The 27,520-nt window shown below is 44.3% G+C and overlaps 1 protein-coding gene across 4 annotated transcripts in view; it reads right to left on the bottom strand.

Annotated features, from left to right (window-relative positions):
• Positions 1 to 27,520, bottom strand: part of Trappc9 (trafficking protein particle complex subunit 9) — a 496,909-nt gene that overhangs the window by 328,194 nt on the left and 141,195 nt on the right. For all 4 annotated transcript variants that reach the window (XM_078016653.1, XM_078016651.1, XM_078016650.1 and 1 more), the window contains one exon: positions 21,073 to 21,197. In XM_078016653.1, coding sequence (XP_077872779.1) covers positions 21,073 to 21,197 — 125 coding nt within the window. The remainder of the gene's footprint in view (positions 1 to 21,072; positions 21,198 to 27,520) is intronic.

The raw sequence follows: 27,520 nt of genomic DNA, 5'->3' as shown, positions 1-27,520 counted from the left end.
GTTTGTGACAGATTCTGGTTAACAGTCTTCTTGTAATGTCTGTCTGGTTTCACTGTCAGGATAATGCTAGCCTCATAAACTAGCAATGTTCTCTCCTTGAGTTTTGAAGAGAGTTTTATAAAAATTGGTATTTCTTCTCATAATATGATAAAATCTGCTGGAGCTGTTTGGCTGGCATTTTATTTGGGGGAATATTTTTAAAGCATGAACTGTTTTCTCTTTAATAAAGGGCTATTTATTAAAATATTCTATATCACTTGAATACATTTTAGCTGTGTGTGCCTTTCATGAAGTTTTTGCTTTTTATTTAACTTAACAAATCAACTATATGAAGTCCATTAAAAATTCTTTATTATCTTTTTAATGTCTGTAGGAGAGATCAATGTCCCTTCTTCATTTCTGATCTCAGTACTTCACATTTTCTCTTTCTTATCTGGATCAATCTAACTAGATGTTTACTCCTTTTATTGATCTCAAAGAACTAGCTCTTGGTTTCATTGGTTTTTCTCTGTTGTCTGCTATTAATCTCATGGATTTCTGGCTTTTTCTCCTTTCTGGTTACCTTGGCTTTAATTTCCCCTTCCTTTTTGATTTTTGTATGGTGGAACACAGTTCATTAATTTCAAAGTATCTCCCTTTCCTAAGTAAGTATTGGAAGCTACAAATTTCCCTTTGGGGAATGCTTTAGCTGCTTCCAAAGGTTATGGAATGCTGTATTTTTATTTTTATTCAATCTATATTATTTTCAAATTACCCTTTTGATTTCTTTTTATAGCCCATGAGCAGTTTAGAAGCAGGTTACTTCATTTACAAATATCTGGGGCTTAGCAAAACATCTTATTGTTATGGGTTTTTAATTTAATTCTGTTACGGTAACAGAACATACTCTAAATGATTTAAATATTTTAGGTTTATTGAGACTTGACTTATGGCACTGTATATGGTCTATCTTACTAAATGTTCAATATCTATTTGGAAAGAATGAAGATTATTTTGTTGTTAAGTGATCTATGTCAACTAAATCAAGTTGGTTGTATTAAGTCTTCTATATCTTTACTGATATTCTATTTGATCCATCAGTTACCAAGAAAGGAGCAGTAAAATCTCTGATTAAAATTATAAATCTGTCCATTGTTCATTTCTATGATGTCAATTCTTTGCCTCATGTATTTTGAAGCTCTGTTATTAAATGCATATATGTTTGAGAATGCTACATCTTCTTTAAGAATTTGCTCTTTTGCTATTATGAAATGTTGCTCTCTATCAACCTGGTAATGTTCCTGTTGTACATCGTCTTACATTAACATGCCCCTGCTTTCCTATGAAAGGTTTCCAGGGCACATCTTCTCCAGTCCTTTTACATTTCATCTGTGTTTTTATATTTAAATGCATCTGCTATAAACACGGTACAGTTGAGTCTCGATTTTATTTTCAGTCCAATGTGATTGTGTCTGCCATTAAATTGAAGTTTCTAGACCACTTACACTTGACACAGCTGTAGATGTGGTGCTTTAATGCCCACAACCTTGCCATTTATGCCTCCTCTTTTTGCTTTCTTTTTTCCCTCTTCTCCCACCTTACCTTATGATTAAATATTTTTTTAAGATTCTATTTGACCTTCACTACTTAGTAGATATAATGCTTTGAACTCGTTGTTCATAACAGTTCTCTGATTATAACATGCATCTTGAACTTACCACAGTCACTCTTTGAATAATAACATATATAGTATATGACTATAGTACAAGAATTTTCTCCTCCCCACCATATGCCTGTCATATTTTTATTTTATATATATTTTTTCAAATATATTTTCCTTATAGTCATTTTTCTTTTAAGGAAACTTTAATAAAATTTTTTTAAAGTACATTAGTTATTTTTATCCTTACCCACATTTCTACCATTTTCAACATGGCTTAAGATCTGAGGCATGTTTTCTTCTGCCTCGAGGATATACTTAAAGCCTATTATGGAGCAAATCTGCTGGAGATGAATTCTCTTTCTGTATGGTTACCTGTACTTTACCTTTTTTTAAAATATTTTCTTAGTTGTAGATGGACACAATACCTTTATTTAATTTATTTTTATGTGGTGCTGAGATGGAACCCAGTGCTTCACACATGTGAGGCAACCGCTCTACCACTGAGTCACAGCCCCAGGCCTTTAGCTTTTTTTAAAGGATACTTTTGCTGGATATAGAAAAAAAATCCTAGGCTTACATATATTTTCTTTCTTTCTTTTTTTTTTGGGGGGGGGGGTGGGGGGTATTAGGGATTGCCACAGAGATACATCCCCAGCCCTTTTTCTTTTTTCTTTTGAGATAGGATCTTGCTAAGTTGCTAAGGCTGGTCTTGAGCTTGTGATCCTCCTCAGCAAAGTGGTGCGACCACCCAAACGTCAGGGAGCTGTCTCAGCCTCCTGAGCCTCTGGAATCACAGGCGTGCACCACCAAACCTGGCCAGCTGTTTTCTCTTACCAAGTGAAAAGTGAAATCCAATGTTCTCCAGCTCATTTTTATTGACAAGGTGTCCAAAGCCACTGTCTTTGCTTCCATTAATACGTACTTTTTCTCCAACTGTTGTAAAGATTTTCCTTAACACTGCAGGTTTGATCACAGTGAATCTTGATGTGATTTTCTTTGTGTTCATCCTGACTGGGACCTGCTAAGCTTCTTGGATCTGAAGATTTATCATTCTAATTAAATGTGAAATCCCAAAACTTGATGTACTTGTTTAATTTAATGCCTCTGGCATTTCTTAAGCTAATTCTTAGTTATTGTCTCTTTGAATATTTTCCTCTTCAATATTTTTTCTGCTTTGTATTCCTGGAACCCCTCCTAGAAACAAACTGGAGACTCTTATTCTATCCTCTTAACCACTCTTGCAGGGTCTTTCCTTGTCCAGCCGAAACCCATCAACGGAGGTTACTAAGATGTATCTCCCAATTCACTCATTCTCTCGGAATTCAATTCATCAAAGCCACTCTTTAACCCAACCAATATTTTGAATTATTTTTGCCTTAACAGCTAGATGTATGGGTAGGTGTATATATATATATATTTTTTTTTTCTTTTTAATTCTAGGATGTCCATGCAGCTCTTCTTTGAATCAGCCTGCTTTTGTTTCACAATTGTGGTTTACTTCCCATAGTACTATGGTAATCACTTCAAAAAGGATTCCTTAAAATGTCAAGATGCTCCCATCGCTGTACCTGTGGATTCCACATTGTGACAGTTTGTCTCCTGGCAGTTTGTTGCAAATAATTATTCATGTGGAATGCCCAGTGTCTCTGCAGAGCAGCTTCTATACGGCGGCACGGCTACTTGCAAGTTTCAGGGAAGACCAAAGCATGCTCCCCAGGCTCCCGAATCTGGGCGCAGACTTTCCTTCCAGCTTCATGGAGCAGTGCCAGAGGCCTTCAGTCCCACTCTCTCCTCCACACGGACCCCAGAAGCCCACGTGGGTTGGTGAAGTCTACCATAAGGAAGCACTTTGGCTTCAGGTTCCATTCATCATTGCAATTTTGAACTTCCTTGTTGTTTTAGATACCTAGAAATCTTGCTCTCCAGGTCTCTAGTACATATTTTCATCAAAAAATTCTTTAAATTATGGTCTCTGGGTTGAAGTAGACAAGTTTCAGAAGCCTGTCTTTCCCCAAGAATGTGGTGCATTAATTTATTTTCTACATATTTCAAATACATCAAAAGAAACATGGTGTAAGAATGTTGCCTTCCAGAAATAACTGCCCATTACTTTAAATTCAATTTCACAAATATTCTTGAGAATGGCTGCTTCCCTCAGGCTACTGCTCCACAGATAGGAAACAGCTTCCCTATTGATGCACTAATTCTTAACTGCACAGCTCTACCTTTGTGCTCACTTTAGAACGATTTAGTGCACATTGATCCACTGAAAAGTGTCATTTTGTTAAGTGCACTCCCAGCCTCCTGCTCACAGGCTTTCCATTTCATTCTCCAATAAAGAATATTAGAAGCTGGCAGAACAAATCCTTGTACCATTTGACTATTAAATCCTAAGAGCTTACTTAAGAAATTTCAAATTCTAAAAATACAACTTCTTGGCAATCAAGCCCTTTTGACCTGGCCTTGACCTTTTCTCTCAGCTGCACACATGTCATGCACACTAGCCTGCATCATGCCCCCTTCAGACCACAGCACAGCCATGAGTTGCCCAGCAGCCCTCCCAGCACGCAGGAAGCTTTGTGTCACTCAGAGAGCCTCATACTACCTCCCAGCAGACACTAGAAGCTTCCATCAGTATATCACCTCACTCATTTCTCACACAAAACTTATGTAGGAAAAGAAATGATGCCACATTGATCATACTTCTCCCAGTTCTAGCTTTCACTTACTCTGGAATCCAAAAAGCATGTGCTGAGCCTACTATGTGCCAGATACTGTGTCAGACACCAGAAAAAAATAAACTGTCCCTGCTAGAAGTGCTCACAACCTAGCTGTGGAACAGGGAGGGCTGCTGAAGACCTGCCCACAGACACAGCGCTGTCCCCTCACAGCCCCAGCTCCTCAAGGACCTGCAGATGGATGAACAGCAACTGAGGGGCGGGGGGGGGGGGGGACAGAGACCATACTGTCAAGTCCAGTGGCATAATCAAAGGAACCAACTCAGGAGAGAAATGAATAATATTAAAAACTAAGTATAGAATCTCATCTCTATGAGATTATAAATTATCACAAAGCAAAAATCTAAATCCAGCACTCAGCTCCAGAGAGAACATGCCAGCTCCAGGGCCCAATCCTGCCCACACTGCGTCACCAAGCTTGGCCCTCCCCAAATCCTGACCTCAAACTCAGAACTATAGATTTGCACAGCAGCAATGACTGAACACGACAGAACTGCTTATTGTCAGACTTTCCACAAAAGAGACCACTCACCCACACAGTACTTGTCATCCACAACAGGGAAAGAGCTGTCAGTCCACCATATTCTCAAATTTGGCCCCCCAGTTCAGCTACTGGATTTGCAGGTGTCACAGTTAGAGACCTCAACCCATGCTGAGCACCAGGCCTGGTGGAGGGTGTGGAACCTGGCACACTCCAAACTGACTGGAGACTGGGAAGAAAAGTGGCCCCCAAAATGATGATGCTCCCCGCCAGTGTACTGCAGGACAACATGCCCTCCTGCTCCAGGGTGCATACACACACTCCAGTGCAAGTCCAAGTCATGGGTGCACCTCCGGCCCCGTGAAGACATGGAGAGGAGAAGAGCAGGAGGCTGGAGGGGGCTGATCAGGACAGAGGCTCACGTGCTATCCCACACCAAGGCGCCAGGGACGGAAAGACCACCGAGTTCTAGTTCCCTCTCCCCTAACGGCCCAGGCTAAAGCAACTCAGGAGGGGATGCTCCCACCTGCTGCTGTGCCATTCTCACTTGGCCTAATCCTCAGAGAGCAAGACGGGTCACAGCCTTGTGGCATGACCAGCCAGTGGGCAGAGACGACATATTCTACTCACAGTCCTGCACCCTGGGTGTTGCCGGTCCACAGTTGGCCACACAGCCACACTGAGGTGCAAGAGTAGCTTCTTCCCAGGAGGGGTGGCAGGATGGCCACACTGTGGAACCTGTGGGGGCCACACGGAGAAACCTGGCACACTCCAAACTGATTGGAGACTGGGAAGAAAAGTGGCCCCCCAAATCCTATTCTAGGAGATTGTTCAAGCAGCTTTCCAGCAGAGAATCCACAGCGTGGGACTAGCTAGCAACCGCCATGGGACCCGAAAGAGTCAAGGCCTGACCCAGGGGCTGAAGGAGACAGGGCTGCGGACACTCCAAAAGAAGGCACCCGGAGTCACCATCTCTCAGTCTACGGCGCAGGGAAATCAATCCCCAACGGCCACTGTCACAAGGCTGTGGAGATAGTCAACTAACACAAAGGACATTAAAGGCCTGGGAAGAGTATAAATCACTACACCTACTCCAAAGCCAAACGTTTCTTCAAATTTAACTTGACCAATTTACAAAACAAATTTAAAGAACCCATTAAAGATTTTTATAACCACAGGTAACAGTCACCTTATCTTTTTATAAACCTTCTTATTTTATTTCTTTTTAACAGAATTCTGTTTAAAAGTAACTAAATATCAAAAGTCAGTTGACTGCCCATCCATGGGTTCATTGCTGGCTCTCTGCTGTCTACTGGCCCATGTGTCTGCCCGTTGTCACACCAGTGCCATGCTGGTCTCATTATACGGTTTCACACACATGTGGAAGTCAGGTAATGTGATGCCCCCAGCTTCACTTTTTTTCCTGAAGATTGTTTTGGCTATTTGGAATCTTCTGTGGTTTGAGGATAGTTTTATCTGCTTCTGTAAAGAATGCCATTGACATTTCAATGGGTGTCTCACTGAATCTGTAGAGCACTTGGGGTAGTTCAGTCATTTTAACAACACTGATTCTCCCAACCCATGAACATAAGATGTCTTTCCACTAGTTTCTTGGTTTTTTTTCAACCAAGAGATTTTACCGGGGAGCTGCCCAAAGGGGAAGCAAAGGAGAGGCAGAGAAAAAGAGAAAGAGCAGAGAGAAAGAGAAAGGGAGAGGAGAGAAGGAAGAGGAAGAGGGCAGAGAGAGAGGAGGAGGAGGGCAGAGAAAGACTGCACTAGTTTCTTCTTTAATTTCTTTCATTAATGATATGTAGTTTTCAGCATATCAAGAATATACCTCCTTGATTGAATTTATTTCTCAGTATTTTTCTTTTTGTAGCTATTATAAACGAGATTGTTTCTTTTTTTATTTCTTTTTCAGATAGTTTGCTATTGGTATATATGAATGTTCCTGATTTTTGTATGCTGATTCTGAATCCTGCAATATTGTTGAATTGGTTAATTCTAATGGTTTTTTTTTTTTTTGTGGAATCTCAAGGGTTCTCTCTATATGAGATCTGCAGAGACAATTTAACTTTGTCCTTTCCAATTTGGATGCCTTTTCTTTCACTTGCATAATTTCTCTGGACAGTGCTTCCAGTACTGTGTTGAGTAGAAGTAGCAAAAGCAATCATCTTTGTCTTTTTCCAGTTCTTAGAGAAAAAAATTTCCAACTTTAGGTGTGGGTTTGACATATTTGTCCTTTACTGTGTTGAGTTTCATGCCTTAAATGCCTGATTTGTTGAGATGGTTTTTATCATGAAGAGATGTTAAATACACAATAAAGAAAGGTCAGTCTCTTCCAAGAAATGGGGCTGGAAAAACTGGACAGCCACAGGCAGAAGAATAGAATTAGACCCTCGTGTCTCACCATATTCAAACATCAACTCCAAATAGACTAAAACGTAAGTTTAAGTCCCAAAACTCTGAAACACCTAGAAGAAAACACAAACTCCATGAAACCGGGATGGGCGGTGGTTTTTTGGCTATGACACCCAAAGCACAGATAATGACAGCAAAAACAACAAATGGGATGGCATCAGACTACAAAGCTTCTGACAGAGGAAAAAAGCAATCAACTGAGTACAGAGACAACCTACAGGACAGGAGGAAATATCTGCAAATCACACATCAGATAGACAAGAGACTAATATCTAAAATAATAAGGAACTCAACCACTCAACAACAAGGAAACAACACTTTTTTAAATGCTCAGAAGACTTGAATGGACATTTCTTTCTAATATAAAATAGACAAGATATAAGAAAAAAACGCTCAAAAACACTCATCATCACAGAAATACAAATTAAAATCACAATAAGATGTCACCTCACACCTGCATGATTGGCTATTAAGTAAAGATAACAAGTGTTTGGGAACCCTTGCACACTGTTGGTGTATTATGAATTAGTACAACCATTCTGGAAAACAGAATGGAAATTCCTAAAAAAAAAAAAAGAAGAAGAAGAAGAAGAAGAACTGCCATATGATCCAGCAATTCTACTACTGGATATATGTGCAAAGGAACTGAACTAAGTGTGTTGAAGGTACGTACTCCTGAACTCCCAAGTTCACTGCAATACTGCGCATAAGACCTGGGCATAGACAACTTTAGCAGTCCTCACTAAGTGTCAATCCACTTTAGAATAACTTTCTAAAATGCAATATATAGTAGGCTAAAGTATAGGTCAGTGGTAAAGTGCTTGCCTAGCCTGCACAAAGACCTGGGATCAATCCCCAGCACGGAAGGAAGGAAGGAAGGAAGGAAGGAAGGAAGGAAGGAAGGAAGGAAGGAGGGAGGGAGGGAGGGAGGGAGGGAGGGAGGGAGGGAGGGAGGGAGGGAGGGAGGGAGGAGGAGGAAGGAAATGGAATGGCATTCAGTCATTTAAAAAAAAAAGAAATGTGGTCATATGACAACATGGATGAAACTAGAGGACACCACATAAAGACAAATAGCCACTGACCTCACTTACATGTGGACTAAGTCGCATTCGCAGAAACCAGGAGCAGAGTGGTCACCAGAGGCTGAGCGAGGGCGAGGCACAGAGATGCAGACCAACAGGAGGAATGAGGTCCAGTGTTACAGAACAGCATGGTGACAACAGCTGATAACCACATTGTATATTTCAAAATAGCCAGATGAGGGTTCTGAATATTCTTAGCACAAAGAAATTACAAATGTTTAAGGTGATGATTGTATAATGATCAAATTACCCTGATTTGATCATTATACAATCTGTACATGTATTAAAACATCACATTGCATCTCATTAATACATATAATTATGATTGGTAAATTAAAAATAAAATTTTAACAAGTTATTAAGTGGCTGGGATACTTCCATTTACTTATAGTGTTTATAAGTCATGTTGCTTAGAGTATAATTGCTTATACTTGCCTTTTCTTCTTGATCATATACTTCATTAAAAATGTAGTTTCTGTGTCCCTGCATTATTCTTACTGAAGTAGGTACCAAAAAGAAATCCTAAAAATCATCAGATTTTGACAACAGGAGTGAGAATTTATGGATGTAAAACATTTGTCTTAAAGTGCTGTCTCATCAGACTTTAATAATTACTTTTAATACTAAAAATTAAACCCAACATTTAAAAATATTCCTTTGTTTATGGAATCAAGCAAGTCAATGCTATTAAAGCCAATGTGAAAAGAAAACCACACCAGTGACACACTATTGTTAAGCCAGCAGGTGTGGTTGCATTAATACCAAGCTCACTGTGCTTATCTCTGTGGGACAGTCCACGGAGAAGCTGTTGCTGCAGCAGGCCAAGGGTCCCAACTTTCAGACTCAGCTTCTTGACATAATGGTCACTGAAAAGAATCCAATTCTTCACTCAAGTCCCTTGCAGAAATCTGAATAGTAGCTACCACATGACCTTGGATCTCTTGCCTCTGTCCCAATTTTCCTTCAAGGCATGAGGTCCCTGAAGTGACAGGAGACCCTGCCTCCCTCTCCTGCCCACCCACCCTGGAGCAAGGCATCAGGACCTAAGCACTCCACGCCTGAAGACTCTCTGGATTCCTCTGACTCTTCTCGTTGATTATAGTTTGGACATGAGGTGTTCTCCAAACGTTCCTGTATTAACATAGGAAGACTCAAATGTGGGACAATTGGAATGCGAGGGTTGTAACTTAATCAGTCCATCCTAGCTGGAACGGGAGGACCGGGTGGCCACTGTAGTGGGGCAGGGAGTGGCTGCAGGAGGTGGGTGACAGGAGGTGTGCCCTGGAAAGGTGCCTCTTCCCTGCAGCCCCTTCTCCATCTCTCCATTCTACTTCCTGGAGGCCAGGAACTGAGCAGCTTCCCTTGGCCACTCTTCCCCCATGATGCACTGCCTCACCGTGGGCCCAGAGTGGTGGCTCAGCCCCCATACACCGAACCTCTGAAACCATGAGCCCAAATAAACTTTTCCTCCTCTAGGTTGTTCCTGTCAGGTATTTGGTCACAGTGAAGAAAAGCCGACCAAAACACCATTTGATCCCATCTTCTTCCCCCCAAAGATTGAGAAGCAGCCAAGAAAATAGGCTCATCTCAAAGACTGAAGGAGAAGGAGAAGCTAAGTTGCCAGGGAGGGAGGAAGGCTCAGAATGTAACCCCGAGATGGAGCATGAATGAAGGCATCCATCATGCCTCCTGTGGGAGCTGGCTGAGGGGGGCTCCACAGGAGAGCTAGGGAGCAGGGCCCCAGCAGGCGGGCCCACAGGAGGAAGGGGCAGGCAAAGGGGAAAGGGGGAGAGAGGCTTGGGCACACTCAGGACACTATTCAGGGAATAAGTTCAGGAACCAATAATATAATGTTACCTAATGTTACGAGACGTCTCCTCCAGTCTAACCCACACACACATATCCACCACTTTGTTCCGATGCGCTTAAAAAGCCGGTGAGGAAAGCAGTGTGGTTCTGCAAGGAGAGACCGAGGCCCAGAGCCACGCAGTGTCTTTCCAGAAACAGAACAGGGGAGTGGAACCTGGGGCAGCCCAGGGGGCTTTCTGCTATTTGCGCTGCACACAGTCTTGCTATTAGGAGCGCCTGCCTTGCTATCAAGACCTATCCACATGACGCCCAGTGATGTGGGGTTTAATTTCCTCTCTCTCCACCAGATACGTATTGACATTCAGGCCACAATCCAACCCTTAGGGATATTTCATTTAATGAGTTTCTGGTTGCTTTTTAAAATAGCCCTGTCTTCAAGAGCACAGAATATAAAACAAAAGAGCCCAGAACCAAAAAAAAATCAAGATTTGTCAGGGAGCCTACACGGGCTGAAGACTAGGGCAGAGGAGGTGGTCTCCAAAGCCCTTCCTGGAAGTGCACAGGATACCTGTGTGAACTGGCTGTCACCTGCTAACGCCTCTAGGACCAACGTTCAGGAAGCAAAGAGACCTCTGCTTCCTCCGGGATGCCAGGCAGTGGGGTGAGGTACAGGGTCAGTATCTCACTGGCCGTCACCAGGGCTCAGCCCCAGCCCCGCTCCAGGCACTGGGAGCCTGCACCCCTCCTTAGGTGCTCATGGCATCCTGCGTCTGGGGTGCCCAGGTCTCACTGGCCTCCTGGAGTCTGCCTCCCCTCTGGGTTCCAAGCTCCTAAGCAGCTGGGACCACTTCTTTCCTCTTGCGGTCTCAGGAGTTGGCCCAAAGTCAAGAACATTCATTCATCAGCACATATTTATTGAACACATTCAGTGTAGCAGATACTGTGCATGGACGAGGATGGGACAGTGAAGAGGACCGAGAGACTGGTGACAACACAGCAAGCAAAATGTGATGAGAGACCAGGCGAGGGTGATGGAGGGCTTCTGGGAGGAGACGCCCGCACAGGAGAGTACGGAGGCTCCAGCACAGCTGAGCATCAGCATCACGTGCACCCAGGCACCAGGGTCTGTCAGAATGCAGGTGCCCAATCCAGGCGGTCTGAAGCAGGGCCTGCTGGTGCATACGGACAGCACGCCCCCAGAGCAGGCCACCCGTGCTTAGCTGGTGCTGCTGAAGCACCGGCTGTCGAGCGGTCCAACTTTCCAGTCCTGGGGCCAGTTGCTTCCTCTAAGCTGAGGAACACACACTGGAGACTAGAACGCAATGTGTCTGGTGGACTAGTTCACAGCTTTTTTTTATAAAAAGTCAGCGTTTTTCAGGGGGAAGGTTTATTAATATTAGGGCCTTGTATACTCCTAAAGATTAAGTCTCTGAAGAGAAGTGTTCCTATATTCCATTGCCTGGATAAATACCTCTCACTTCTTCATCCAGCTTTGTGTTTAAGAAAAAAGGTCCTGGAATTTTCCAAGGATGCCTTGGTTAGTTTTTTAAAAACACAAATGGGACTTACTCAAACTAAAAAGTTTTTTCTCAGCAAAAGAAACAATAAGAGAGGTAAATAGGGAGCCTACATCCTGGGAACAAATCTTTACTCCTCACACTTCAGATAGAGCCCTAATATCCAGAGTATACAAAGAACTCAAAAAATTAGACAATAAGATAACAAATAACCCAATCAACAAATGGGCCAAGGACCTGAACAGACACTTCTCAGAGGAGGACATACAATCAATCAACAAGTACATGAAAAAATGCTCACCATCGCTAGCAGTCAGAGAAATGCAAATCAAAACCACCCTAAGATACCATCTCACTCCAGTAAGATTGGCAGCTATTATGAAGTCAAACAACAAGAAGTGCTGGCGAGGATGTGGGGAAAAGGGTACACTTGTTCATTGTTGGTGGGACTGCAAATTGGTGCAGCCAATTTGGAAAGCAGTATGGAGATTTCTTGGAAAGCTGGGAATGGAATCACCATTTAACCCAGCTATTCCCCTTCTCGGTCTATTCCCTAAAGACCTAAAAAGAGCATGCTACAGGGACACTGCTACATCGATGTTCATAGCAGCACAATTCACAATAGCAAGACTGTGGAACCAACCTAGATGCCCTTCAATAGACGAATGGATAAAAAAAAAACGTGGCATTTATACACAATGGAGTATTACTCTGCATTAAAAAAATGACAAAATCATAGAATTTGGAGGGAAATGGATGGCATTAGAGCAGATTTTGCTAAGTGAAGCCAGCCAATCCCTAAAAAACAAATGCCAAATGTCTTCTTTGATATAAGGAGAGTAACTAAGAACAGAGCAGGGACAAAGAGCATGAGAAGAAGATTAACATTAAACAGGGATGAGAGGTGGGAGGGAAAGGGAGAGAGAAGGGAAATTGCATGGAAATGGAAGGAGACCCTCAGGGTTATACAAAATTACATATAAGAGGAAGTGAGGGGAAAGGGAAAAATAATACAAGGGGGAGAAATGAATTACAGTAGAGGGGATAGAGAGAGAAGAGGGGAGGGGGGATAGTAGAGAATAGGAAAGGCAGCAGAATACAACAGACACTAGTATGGCAATATGTAAATCAATGGAAGTGTAACTGATGTGATTCTGCAATCTGTATACGGGGTAAAAATGGGAGTTCAAAATCCACTTGAATCAAAGTGTGAAATATGATATATCAAGAACTATGTAATGTCTTGAACGACCAACAATAAAAAAAATTAAAATTAAAATTTTAAAAAGGAAGTATCAGGCCTTTCAATCAACATATCCCCGAGTCTGTAGCTTCATTTCATGTTACTATTATGAAAAAAAAAAAAACACTCAGTTGCAATTTGACAAATTTTACTTTAAACTTTTCCAGAAAACAGACGAGCCCCTTCCCACCCGCTCTGCAGTGACTACTATGTGCTCCACGCAGAATGCATGGGTTCCCCAAAGCAGCTCTAATTTCAAACATCATATCTCACTGTCATTTATACATGTTGTCGGATGACAGCTCTTGATTATTAATTAAAACAGAGTCACACTTGAACTGCGTCATTCTGCTGCTCAGGACATTCTTACGCAATTCCTCCCACCCCCTCACCAGTGGATATCATCTTCCTAGAACTGATCAAAAGGGAAGAATAAGGACAGCAGCCAGGGGTAGGATGGAGCTCAAGGACAGGAGGATAGGCACGCTTGGGGCAGGCATGAATGCAGAGCTCGGTGCCCAGCGGGCAGGGAGGAGAGGGGGCACCAACTGTCTGAAACACGTCAGAGCGACGGCAGACGGAAGGGCACCCAGGAGAAGGCGGAAGTTTCCAGAGCTATGGAGAAGACTGGAGTCTGATGAGCCTGAGTCTGTGCCACAGTGGTGCCACTCACTAGATGCATTAACTGCTGCAAAACGTCTGCCCTAAGCCTCAGTTTCCCCCTTCCACTGGCAAAATCAACACATTATAGGTATAAGATGAAAAGGGCCCGTTCTCTCTTTTAAAAGCAGTGAACCTCTCAGAGAGGAACAAGCACGCCAAAAGGACACAGAGATATCTTAAGAAAGCTCCCTCCGGCCTCAGTGCGACAATCTGAGCTACGAGAATGATGGCTGTAAGTGGATTAAAACAATGGATCAACAAAACCCCATGAGTCCACGATATTACCCGGAAAAAGGTGGGGGGGTGGGGATTAAGTGAAGAAACTTTGAAATTAGAAAGTGAAAGTGAAAAGAGGAAACACTTGTTTCTGTCTTTCGGGTAGGTAACTTACAGGCACCCAGACAGCCCAGCAGCAGAGCTGCCAGTCCTAATTTGTAAGAGAAAGCTACCTTATAGAGACAGGAGAAATAAGAGAGAACATCATCTTATAAAAAACTATGATGATATTTTGGAACCAGGCAAAGACTGGCAATGGATTTCAAGCCATTAGAGACATCGGTAATGCACTGGTTACTGCCAAAGGACCAGCTCCCAGATTGTTCTCTCATGCAAGAAGAATGGGCTGGGTTCAGAGCCTCCTCGTCCTACTAACTGCAGGACAGTCAGACACCAGGCATCTCCAAGGAAATACAACATGAAGTTCCAACCTCACCTGTGCAGCATGCTAGGCAAAAACATCTTATCTGAATCCATAAAGCCTTAACGTAAAACTTCCAGTGTAAGGGACAGAGGAACAAATCAACAAGACGGATCCAGAAGGAAGGAAAACCCACAGGAGAACTGGTCTGGTCTCTTCCACAAGTCAGTGCCCACCCCCATGCCCACCCCAGGAAAAAGAATGGCAACAGCTTAAAACCACCTTGAGCGATAGCAACTGCAGGCAAGGAGAGGCCCAGACTGCATCTGAGCTAGACCATACTTGGTATTGCTTGGGGGCCAAAGAGGCCATTTAATATTATTTGCACATTATAGGCAATAAAAAATTAGTGGAACAGAATATGGACTAGCACTAATTGAATAAAGCAAGTTACAAAACAATAGTTAGTTTTCAATTTTGATTTAGGAGAAAAACAATCTCACACACAGGTATTCACGTGTGCATGCTCATTATGAGGTCCAGCAAGATGCACCCCCATTCAGAGTACTGTTTTACACAATTCAACTGCACTCCAGAATGAGTCTCTGTCAACACCACTCCTGCAGTGGAACATGTCTGCCAACGGTCTGTGGGAAATGCCCTTGCCCTCCCAACTTCACAGGGCTGCTCAGCAAGAAGGCGACCATGGTCCTGCCAGGTGCCCATGCCTGGGGGTCGCATCACTGTGGCATGGGAAGCTGGGTCTGGGACTGGAGCCAAGGGCTGGCAACTACTGGTGAGCTGGGTGGGTGCCAGGGATGGATAAAGGATGTCATGTGAGGCACAACATGAGGAAGCTTCAAGGACTAAAACCACAAAGAAAACTTGGAGACCTCACTGTACACAAGCAGGAGACTACAGGGGCACCCAGAAGAGAACAGTGTCCAGCGCTTCAAGTTTGGAGAAAATATAAAAGGGAATGAGAGCAGTGAGAAAAACACCACTGGATTTCATCAAAAGAAGTTCACAGATGATCCCAGAGAAAGTAATTTCACAAACGCTGAGGATCTGAGTCATAAGCTAGAAGTTTCCATTGAGGGAAAAAAGATTGAACAATAATAACAGATACAAAGAGTTTTTTGAGGAATTCAGAAATCATCTACAGAAATGTCAGTTTAAAAGCAAATCAAAAAGAAGGACGATGTTTGTATAGGAATCCCCAACCTAGATGTAAAGTGATTGTAATAAGTAGTAACTAATGAAGTCTCCATTATTAGAACTCTAATGTCAAAATTACACGATCTTGAAAATTCTTGGTGTTATCAGGGGTAAAAGAAAATATCACTAGTATTCAAAAGGCACCGAGAGTATAAAAAAACATAGATAATTCATTTGACAACCCACAAGGTATCAAAGGGAAGCAGTTCAAACTGCACAATACATAGGACCATGTCCTAAAGGCTACAGTAAATGTGTTCATTTATTTTAGTTTTAGGAACCCAAAACTACAATATCTACAAAGATCAAAAATATACCTCACTAAAAACATCAGTCATAAAGAGACTGTTATGAAATTTCATTAATACGGAATTCATGTTGTTTAAATGTTATGATACAGAGTGAACCATAAGATTAAGAAATTAAGCAGAAATTCTCAGAAGACTGCCACTTCATGGGCTGTTTGCAAATAAGAGACTTTAATTCATGAATGCACTACATGAACTATTTTAAGAATCAAAGAAAATGAAATAGAATAATGAGAGTGGAAAAGAGCCCCGGTCCAGGAGCCCTGTTCAAGTCTGTTTAACTGCCAGCCTGACGCCCAGCTGGGGCAGGGCTGGGCAATGCAGCAAGAACTCAAGACTCCTGTTCACTTTCCCCACATTCTCCTCAGAGGTGCCAGAGTCACCACCTTCCACATCTTGCACTCAGTCTTGGCATTCCACACTCTTAGTGCTGGTCCTCTCCCCAAAATAGTCCTATATTATCCAGAGACACCAGTGAAGTACAGCCACTCTTCTCCCCACAAACAGCCTCCTGTCTTCTTTCAGACCCTGATCATCTTCCCTGCTGACTATCTCAGATCCTTCACACCTTCTGTCAGATTCATTCCTAAGCACTGCATATGCTTTGAGGCTGGATGCTACATCATGACCAGGAAGGGTTATCCCAAGAATGCAAGGTTGGTTTGACATGCTGCAATTAATCCTTGAAAGTCATCATGTTAACAAACTAAGATAGAAAGTCCATATGCTCATCTCAAAACACACAAAGAAACTGAGGAAAATCTAACACTCATTCCTGGTTTAAAAAAAAAAAAACTTAACAAACTAGGAATATAAAATAATTATCTTGTAAAGTTATGGAACTGTTTTCAAAGTTGGCCAAAGCCTTTTCTACAGAATTTAATGCTTTTTATGCATCTAGTCCCATATCTGCTTATTTCTTGTCTTCAATCTTTCTTCAGGGCTGTTATTTATAAAGTAATGATTTTCCATATCCTAGGAAAGCTTTTATCTAATCTGAGATAGACATCAGGTAATTCTGTTTTGTGTCTTCCTTGACAGAGCAAGGAAAAAAACCCAGGATATTCAAGTTTGGGCTGACAAAGCCAATAAACTTGGGCTCAGGGAAGGCCATGGTTACTGCCCCTTGCAGGCTCAAGATGACTCCACAGCCATGTTATCTGGCTTGGATCTTTTGAGTTGCACTCAGGAGTCTTCACTGTGGTCTCCCCTCCTCTCTCTGACCTCTTCTGTCATTGCTGCACTTCGGCTCAATTCCTCTTAACACGTACAAGCAGCTCATCCCCCTGGTGTTGGCTCTAGCTGCTCTCTGCAAGGTGCTTCCCACTAGTCAGCTGAGGGTAGATGGCCCCTCCTTTGCAAGATTAACTTTCAACCTTTTGGTAGTAACAGTCACTTACTGGACATCTTGGATATGCCAGGCATTCTGCTAGGCATGGTTAAAGATGAGAGGATAATATTTTCTGCTTTTGTGAAGCCTGGGCTTTGGTGGGCCAACATCTCCATCATGTGACATTGAGATGCCAGGAAGCATGCACACCAGAGTGGGAACACAGGGCCTATGTCTGCTTAGCTCCAGGAGGCCTGGCGTGCTCCTATGCTGGATTCTGTGTGGCCTGACCCACTGTAGGAAGTCCCCTGGGTATACCAAGGGTCCCCTCCAGCTCACTTATGCGTTGAAGTAACTCATCCACTGTGGCAACACTGGGGAAAAGCAAGGGTCATTCCAGGTCTGCTTAAAGCCAAACATGGGGTTTTTCCATTATGACATTTCTGGAAGCGAGAGATAGAATCATTTTGTTTGATGTAGTCTCTAAACTGCTTTGGATTTTGTAGGAACTAATAATGTCACCTAAATGTCCTTACTCAAAGCAAACATATTTGTTTTCTGTCAGTCATTCTGAATAGCAGATCTAACTCAATTTTCCTATTTGGCAAGAATGCAATAAAAGTACACATTTTCTCCTACCGTCTGGTTCTTCCCCCACTGTCTGCAGATCAATCATGCTGAATGCAAAGGCACAAAATGGTTTGTAATGATAGTTCCCAAGACCTGCCTGGCGCTAAGAAGGTGCCTCAGAATCCCTGGAGATCCCGAAAATGAACCACCAGGTACTTCTCAGCAACAGGGTCACACACTCCAAATACGTGAGAGTTTCTGAGAATCCTGGCACTGTGCTGACTACTCCTAGCCTGGGGAAATTCCTGGATGGGCAGGGCTGACGGGTTTATGGATTCCCCATACAGGTATTTCTAGACTTGCCCCCAAATAAGCATTTTAATGCCTAGATTTTTTCATTGTTCTGTTTTGTTGGTTTTGTTTTGGGTGCTAGGGATTGAACCCAAGGCCTTGCCCATGCTAGGCAAGCTCTGTACCACCGAGCTACGTCGCCAGCCCTCCTAGATTCAATTTTAATTGTATCACAGATGTTTATGAAAACTCCTTCTCAGGAATCGAGGTACTGCAAATCTGCCACTGGGGCACCTAGAGAGAGCTTACCATGTGCCTGTCTCTGTGAGGAACATCAGAAAGGCCCTGAAGTCTTCTTAAGGACACTACAGGCCAGTCTCACAGAAGATCAAAGTCAAGTGCTTGCTCTCTTGAGAAGTGACCTTGGGGAAAGCTCCCCACCCCACAGCATCAGCATCACCTGGGGACCTGCTGGAGATGTAGCTCCAGGCCCCACTGGACCTGCAGGACTACAGGCTGTGGGGATGGCCTGGCAAGTTGGCTTCCGGGCCTGCCAGGAGATTCTAATGCAGGCTACCCTTTACAGCTCTGCCCTTGACACCGTAGGATGGGCTGTAACATGTGACTCACCCCCTGCTACTTTTACTAGGAAAGAAGGGCAAGTCTTCAGAAGGCTTCAATTTTCTTTCTTATTCAGTCATTCAACATTTTCTGAAAGTCCTATGAAAATATGTGTGTGTGTGTATGTGTGTGTGTGTGTGTGTTGTGTGTCCGCACATGTACACACACAATAGGCTGGCAATGCAGAGACTGGTAGGCCTCATCCTTAGCCTTAATAAACTAACAATACAGTGGGGAAAACTGGCAACTTGGCAGTGATGCTGTTATTCAAATAATGCACTGACCTCAGGACAGCAGAGTGTCACACAGACTGGAAAGGGGCTGCCTCCTCTCACAGAGGGTCAGTGCTGAGGCATCTGGAGACCCTTTCCCTGAAACAGAAAGTGGCAGTCACCCCTGTTTCTTCTCTGCTTATCCATCTTGCATTAGCACAGTCTGATATTTATCTTTGCTGTCAGTTTCTTCTGCCAGAATGTGGCTCTGGGACCCTGTTCACTCTTATGGCCCCAGCATCCAGAATAGGCATGAAACAGTTGCTTACTAGACATCCGTGGAAGGAGCAAACTGGATGAAATGCTGCAGAGGCTCGGATGAACATGTTGATCACAGAGGCACAAGTTCTAACATGTCATGGAACCTCAAGGAATATTCCTTTGGCCTAGCGCCTCAAACATCAGTGTGAGATTAGAATTCCACAGGCAGCAGGCTCTCTCCACATCGCTTACTTCTAAATTTCTTATTAAGTTTTGAAATTGTTGAGCAGATTAAAGGATTCCTTTGAAGCTTTTATGCTTAAACTTTGCAGGAAGAAATCCCCTGTCTCTATAACTATCACTGGGACAGATTAGAAATAATTTGGAAGCGAATTGGATTTGCCATTCTGTAAGCTTTTCTTATCTACCAGGGCTAATAGCAGACACTTAACTCCTTACAATAGCCCAGGAGGAGCTGTATTATCTGCTTTTCACAGAATGGAAACTGAGGGCAGATAGGCCAAAAAGCTTATACACAACCGCTCTATAAATATAGTCTGAATCAATAGAGATTTTGTATCCCACAATGTTTAGAAACTTAGGAAATTATATGTAAAGAGACAGCATGGTATTGTGGAAATAGCACAAGCTTTGGATTCAGACACACCTGGGTCTGAGTTTTAACTTCAACTTGGTAACTGCTTGACCTTGGGCATATTAGTTAATCTCTCTGAGCTACTCGGTAATTTCTACTTGAATAATGCACACTTGCCATCATGAGGAAAGCAACCTGAAAATGCTGCTTGAAAGGTGCTAAATCTCCCAGTGGAACATGAGAGCCTCCTATATGGCACTTCTCTCTGGCCTCAGCACTTCAAGGGCGTGCCATCCCTGAGCATGCCAGCATACTGGAGGGTGGCACAGGAATGTTCTGGATAGCCAGGTGCCTGTCATACCTATGCCACTAAATTCCTGGGCTGATTCTTGTCTATCATGCCCAAGCCACCGTGCCTCTCTAAAATAGAGAATGCTGACATGGCCCTTGCCTCGCAGGTTGGTGGTGAGGACTGCGCAGCTGCAGGTAGAGAACTGGGCACAGCACCCCGAGGCCTCCCCCAGCAGCAGACCAGCTTCTTGCTTGTGTGATTCTGCTCCCTGCTGCCCAGGCCCCTGGGTGAGGACCAGAAATGGGCACAGCAATGCAGAGCAGCAAACTGCCTTCACTGCGGGTCCTCACGCAGGAGGTGCCAGTTCTACCTCCACCAACATCATTGGCTGGTTCCCTCCTGCCAAGACCTTGCTTCAGACAACACCTCCCCAACCCATGCTGCCCTGCTGGGGCAGCCCTGCAGTGCAGTTCCTTGTGACTAATCTAAGCATCTCTCAGTCAAGCTCCTCCAACAGCCCCATCAGTCAGCGTGCCCTGACACTTTGGCATGAGGACCGTAAACAGCAGCCCCAAAGGCTGGGCAGGAGTACACACTCACTCGAACTCCAGCAGCAGCAGCTCCAAGTCCTGCATTTCCCCAACTGCTCACTCTCCAGGGCGGGCTCTGGGACAACGGCTCCCATTCACACCTTCCTGACAGCCTGCAGTCTCTGCTCAGGCTGGCCTGCCAGTCCCAAGCATCTCAACTTTGTAGGGACAGTCAAGCTGTTCCCATGTACTTATAAACCAACAACCAGAAGGCACCACCACAGCTGGGATGAACACCCATGCAGAATGATCACGCCATGATGCATTTTCCAACGCTGACCAGTGAGGCAGGAAATGGTCCACTCACCACTATCCTCCTTCATTCCACCAAAATCCCCTCACATAGAAACAAGGCTTTGCAGCACCAAAAAAAAAAAAAAAAAGTGCCAAGCTTCCTCCAGACCACTTTCCAAAGCATTCCACATGATAGAAAACACAGAAACCACTTCCAGCCACACACGGCCTTTCCTCTTGCAACAGCACACCCAGGCTACCTTGGGAAGGCTTTGCAGGCACCAGGCAGGCTGGCAGCCTGTCCTGGGCAGACTCACCTTCAGGTGGCTGAGGTCCCCGGTCTTGCTGCCCTCGGGGGCGTTGGAGGGCCTGCTCTCCATTCGAGGACGGACGACTTGTCGGAAAGGACTGGACAGGGGGAAGCCGCTCACACTGCTTCCATCTAGGAAACAAGGACAAACGTCACAAGTCAGACCTGAGCTCAAGCTTCTGTTTTTGGCTTTTGTTTTTTAATGTAGGGGGTTTTTTGGTTTTTGTTTCTTCAAAAATGCTAACAACAGGAAGAGCACTCTAATTTCTGTCCTTACTATTCTACAAAGTGCCCACTTACTCAGGAGAAAATGCCACAGACTGCACAGGTCTCCAAGGCCATGACAAGGCCCTCTCATTCCAACTACTGAAGACAGGAGCCCAGCTGAATTGGTGAGATTTTAATTATAGTTTTATTATTTTCAAGACTATAAGGAGATGGACTGGGGTTGTAGCTCTGCAGTAGAACGCTTGCCTAGCAAATGTGAAGCACTAGGTTCGATCCTCAGCACCACATAAAAAAAATTAAAAATTAAATAAAAGCATTGTGTCCATCTACCACTAAAAAAATATTTTAAAAAAATAACATAAAGAGATTATTTTCTAATACATTAATTTCAAGTAGCCAAAGCTCCCTACCAATAACCAGCTGGCAAGGACACCTGTGAGTGCACCAAGCATGCTGGACTTGTGGCCCAGCAAGGCTCCAAGGACAGACAGCCCAAGGCAGCCTGTGCAGGAGTTGAACATTAACACTAATTCTGACTTAAGAAGCAGGCAAACAGCAGAGATCAAAGAGCATATGTTAGAAAGAGATGGTAAGATGACAATTTTTAAATGTTACTTGTCTTAAACAAACCCCTAAGTAACGTAACTTCCTATTAAGAAAGTAAACTTTCTTGGGGCTGGGGTTGTGGCTGAGCGGTAGAGCGCTTGCCTAGCACATGAAGATGCTGGGTTCGATCCTCAGCACCACATAAAAATAAATAAAGGTATTGTGTCCAACTACAACTAAAAAACATTTTTTTTAAAAAAGAAAGATGAAGGGCATTTACATTTAATTCATATAAAACAGATATTTCCAAATTCCCAATCACTTAGACCCAAGACCTTATGCCTAAAATGTATTTGAAAAACTTATAATTAACCAAGCATAACAGAAATGGCTTGTGATTTAAAAAAAAAAAAACAACTTCTCTTAAACATCATTTGCTAATATATATTCCCGTAAGTAATTCAATTTTCAGGATGTCAAACAATATTCATCTGAAGTAAGGAAAATTAAATAACTCTCTGTTTAGAGCCTTCAAATCTTCTAATGCTAAATTACATTTAACAAATTAAAAACAGTCTATTTGAAAGGTTTATTCGACCTTATATTCAAAATAGAATACAGAAATCAAACATTGAGCATCCATAAAGAAAATTGCAAATAGATCTGTTCCCTCCAGAAGCGCCCATGGAAGATGACCGGGAAGACTGAGTGAACATGTGAGAAAGTTCAAAGAAAATGTAGCTGCCACGCAGGCCTTTATTCAAGCATCAAATGTGAGCAACTGTGGCCCATTTGATGTCCCACGGCAGCTCACACTTCAGGAGATCCTACTCCTGAAACCAACAGTTCAGGCAGTTCAGACCCACTGGGCACAGAGACCAACTGGAAAACACAGGCAAAGTCATCCTGAACCTGTCCAAGCAGTAAAGTGCTCACGAGGCAGTGGAGAATCTCAGGGGTAAGATCTAGTACAAGAGGAGAAAGACCAAGACAGGACCTTGGCAGGGACTTCCCTCTACAGGTATCTGCAGATTCCAGGAGATTGACTAAGAGCCTGAGAGTCTGAGCACAGGTTCTGACACATTCACCGGGGCAATCGTGAATTCAAACAAACAAACAAAACTGTCATTCATGGAGATGAAGGATGGAAAGTGAAGAATACAGAAGTCCCGCTGGGATCCCAAGAACAGCACACTAAGTGAAGAGCAGACCAGAGACAAGGCAGCTCCCACAGTGCTACAGCCAGCTCTGAAAGCCCTCAGCCCCTGCAACAGGAGTGACAATGTGTTCCTTGTCACTCCCTGTTCTGCCCCATGTTTTGTCACTTTTGTAGCAACCATCCTTGCTCACCCAGATGTCCCTTAATCTCCATCTCAATCCAGATGCAGCTCCTCCTCAGAGCCTCTCTAGCTGCCCTAACTGAAGCAGGTCCTCCTTCCCCTGCATTCCAGCACCTCTCTGTGCTGAGAGCCACGCCCTGCTGCTCTCCGCTCCACACACAGGCAGGCTGAGCCTAGGGAGCCACCTCTAGGGACTCCATCAGCACCACAAAAGCACCTTTGGAAATACAGATTTGCAGTGCCCGGCAGCTGGAAGGGTCTGGAACATGGGCATTTTGCAAAAAAAAAGTTAGGTTTACATCAGAAAATTGCCTCCATTTGGGCACAGACCTTGAAATCTCAAAGAAACTCAAATATCTGTCTTCAAGCTCAGAAAAACACCAAGAAACCATTCTGTCCTTCTCATACACCAGAATTCTGCTCTCTGATCCAAATGGAGATGGAAGGATGAGGAGCATGTGAACTGTGAACTAGGCAGGGTCCTGCTCAGGTGCGGGCAAAAGCCAGCATGAGCCTTCAGCCCACAGGACAGCCATGTGGAGTAGGACAGGGCAGCAGAGGGAGGCTGAGTGATCAGTTAGAAGGATGTGTGACAGGAAACAACTCGCTGGGAATACCAGGGCAGAGCCCCTCCAGCTGGGGCAGGTCTGACACTCAATCATTTGGCCACTTTTTCTGCCAACCTGGGATGTCACAAACAGCATAGAGAAAAGGTTGGGCTGCCAACTAATGGGAAAACAGGACCAAGAAAGGTAAAGCAGATGAAGGCACCTGCAGAAGGACCAAAGCGTTTGTGGGCTTATCAGAACGGTGGGTACGTGTGGACGGTATGAGCCCTGTGGAGCAGCGAGAATGAAGTGAGATTTTAGACAGTTTCAGAGTTACCACTATGGTGCTCCATTTTCCTATTAACAGCACCTCTTGGCAATTCAGAAATACCATTTGGCCATGTCACAGCCATGAGGACAAGGGAGAAAAATGACAGCTGAAAGCAGGAACACGCAGTGAAAAGAAAATACAGGGTCACAATAAAAGCAGCCACACTGGAAGGGGTGACCAGGGGGACAGCTAATGTTGTGTCAACTCAAAGAAACTAAGGAAAACCCAAAACTGGCAAGCCCTCACTTCTGGGGGTGGCTGGGGGTGTCTGGAGATTGGCATGAATGTGACCTGGAGTGGGCGGCAACCATCCAATCAGCCTGGGGCCTGGGTAGAATAAACAAAGCAGGGAAAAGGCGATTTCACGCTCTCTCAAAGCTGGGGCACTCTTCCTCCTGCCCTTGGAGTTCAGAACCGTGGGCTCTCTGGACTTGGGACTCAGGACGTGAGCCAGTGGCCCTCTGTGTTCACAGGCCTTTAGCTCTGGATTGGAGTGACCCCATCAGCTTCCAGGGTCCTGAGGTCTTTGAACGTGGGCTGAGTCACACTCCTGCTTCCCATGTCCAGTGTGCAGATGGCTGCTGGGGCGCTCCTCAGCCTCTGGAAATCCTCTCCAGTTCTTCTACTTACATGGTGACTCGGATGCCCTTAGCTTGGCAGCATGGGGCACTAGGTGGCCGGCCTCTCACTCCTCACTCCCTGTGAGACACACAGCCTCTTAACAACGCCATAGAAGGGAAAGTGGAGGCTCCGAAAAGATGAGGCACCTGACCGTCGGCTCTGCTATGACAGAGCACAGCCACCCCAGCACTGAGCACCTGAAGAGCTCCCAGTCCAGGTTGCTCCTCAGTACATCATGGGGTCAGGACTGTACAGAAAACACCCCACCAAGCCTGCTCAGGACCCTGCTATGGCTTGGCAACCATTTACCTGGGGACCGCGTCCACTTTTGCACACTTCCTCAAGAGTCACTAATGAATAAGCATGAGTATACCTTTTTCTTTTTTATGACAGGTACCTAAATAAATGAGAATAAAATACATTTACAAAGGCAAAAGGAGGCAACAATCTCTCAGTGGGAGTCTGTCAGAGTATGCTGTTCCAGGTAGAATGTACTTCAAAGATGCTTTCTCATTTATTCATGAAATCCATGGGTGCCCAAAAAAGGCCATCTCATCTGGCTATCATAAAATATTCTCTAGAGAACCGAAGCAAAAGAAGCAGTTGGCTAGGAAAATTAGCCTACACTCATCCTGAACTTCCACAGAGAAAGCAGCATGCTCACTCATTCTCTGGAAACTCTGGAATAAGCTTAAGGAAGAAAAAAATAATGTCTATAGAAACAGTGGCCCTTAATGGACAGTTCCCATCCCCCAGGGGCAGCCTCACCCAGAGACTCCCTCCTTGTGTTGGGCACATGCTGTATTGGGATCAAACATGGCGTCCTCTGCCCCACTGCTGGGCGTGGAGGCCAACCACCTGAAGAGATGCAATGTTTTGGGGTTCCCAGCTTGTTCTAAACTCAGATTGCAGTGATGCCTGCACATCTCTTGAATACACACACACAAACCACTCAGCTGATAGGAGTGAATTCCACTCAATGAAGACATTTTGAAAGTTAAAGGACAGTTCGAGTTCCTTAGGATACAAACACATCTCAGGGGTCTGAAGGAGTGGGGAAAGGGGAAATATCCAAATGAACTTCATCAGACCAAGAGCTAATTTCCCAATTGAAGTCATGAGATGGCACAAATTCATCTTCCAGGTATTTAAGAAAATGGAACTGCTAAGCGAGACTCGTGTGCACAGTAGGACTACTGTGTAAGAAGGATAGAGACCTAGAGATGTTTCAGACAGCACTGAGAGAACTCAACACCAAACATCTTCACCAGGAAGCTCTGGTTCTTCAAGATGAAAGACTTCAAGAACATAATAAATAGTTTCAGAAGGAAGGTCAGACATGTAAACAGAAAAGATAAACACAGAAAATGGCATGTACACATGAGCTTGAGCCAATTCAACACGTTCCCAACACCACTAGCATCTGCAAAGTACAAGGCAACATCACATAAGCAGGAAAAGTTTTGTAAAGGTGTAGCCCTAAAACCTGAGAGCAGACCTCTATCTGGTTTCCCCAATAACAGAATGTGAAGGTAAGATTCCATATGGCCACATGCATGGATGTCCACCTCCACATGGTGATCTCACAGGGAGTCCAGCCTGCTCCTTCCAAGGGAAAATAAGAAAACTCACTCTGCAGCCAGACCCTCTCAAAATAGACACAGGGTAAGATGCGCTCCAAGAGCCAGTTTCCAATTAAGATGGCACTTCTGTTGGACAGTGACCATCTGAGTAACCGGCTGTACAGGAAACCAACCAAAAAGCACATTCAAACCACCCAATAGCCTGTCAGCAGAAGGACAGTACTGGGAATCCCTCCCCTTCTCAGATGATCAAGACAAAACTGACTCAGCGAGGACTGCACGAGCACTCGGCCGGACTCAGCCAGAGAGGACAGCTGTGGCACAGGCCCTACAAAAGCACTGCTTTCTCTTCTGCAGAAACCTTCAGGGAAGTGGTGGTCTCGGGGTCCACTGACCAAGAAGGGCAGCTCAGACTGACCCAGGCATATTTTTACTAAACTGTGTGTGTTGGGGGCAGGAATTCTGCACTTAAAGCTGGCACCTGAGCAGTCTCTCAAAGCACCTAGCACACAGCAAATAAGGAAAACAGGATTTTCTTGGTAATTGAATAACCTACTGTCATTTGCTAGTTGCCATGTGATGACAAGTGTCTCCTGACACGAAGGTGACCAGGCACACCTCCTGGGCCATCATTCACAAGGACGGTGATGCCCAGATTCTCCCTGAAGTCATATAATGTGACAACATGGAACTGTACACATTGATAGAAAAGCACCTAATGAAAAAGAGAGGAATGAATGATTTTGTGAATGAATGACCAGGAACCAACTGTGACCATCTTTCTGGTAAAGAGAGAAAGGTGGGTCATTTCTAGGCTTCCAATCCAAGGATTCTTTTTTTAAAAAACCACTAATATAAATCTTGTATTTGTGGAATCTGAATGGATTGCTTTGGCAAGTAATGAGCTCCTTGACACTAGAACTGACTGGTCAGGAGGAAGATGACTTCTTGACCAAGAACTTACAGGCAGGAGAACAGGCCCACACCCAAGGTAGACTGGATTGCCTTCATCCTTTTGTCCCCAGCTGAAAGCCACCAGTCATCCACAGCACCAACATCCCTAGCCAGGACTCTCCCTGCTTACGCAAAGGCATGCAGTCAGTCACTGCTTGAGGTCCTGGAGGGTCAAAAGGCAAGAGGCCCGAGTTCCAATCCCAGATATGCCCAAGCAACCTGCTGGAGGGAGACCTAGGCGTAGGATGAGGGGCCCGGTTTCACCAACCCTGCCCCTCTGGTCTTGGGATGCGACAGATGCCAC

Source organism: Ictidomys tridecemlineatus, chromosome 7 (genome assembly GCF_052094955.1).
Source record: "Ictidomys tridecemlineatus isolate mIctTri1 chromosome 7, mIctTri1.hap1, whole genome shotgun sequence".
In the NCBI taxonomy this organism is placed as follows: Eukaryota; Metazoa; Chordata; class Mammalia; order Rodentia; family Sciuridae; genus Ictidomys; species Ictidomys tridecemlineatus.
The sequence above is the reverse complement of the archived record's forward strand: the minus strand, read 5'-3'. Positions and strand labels throughout refer to the sequence as shown.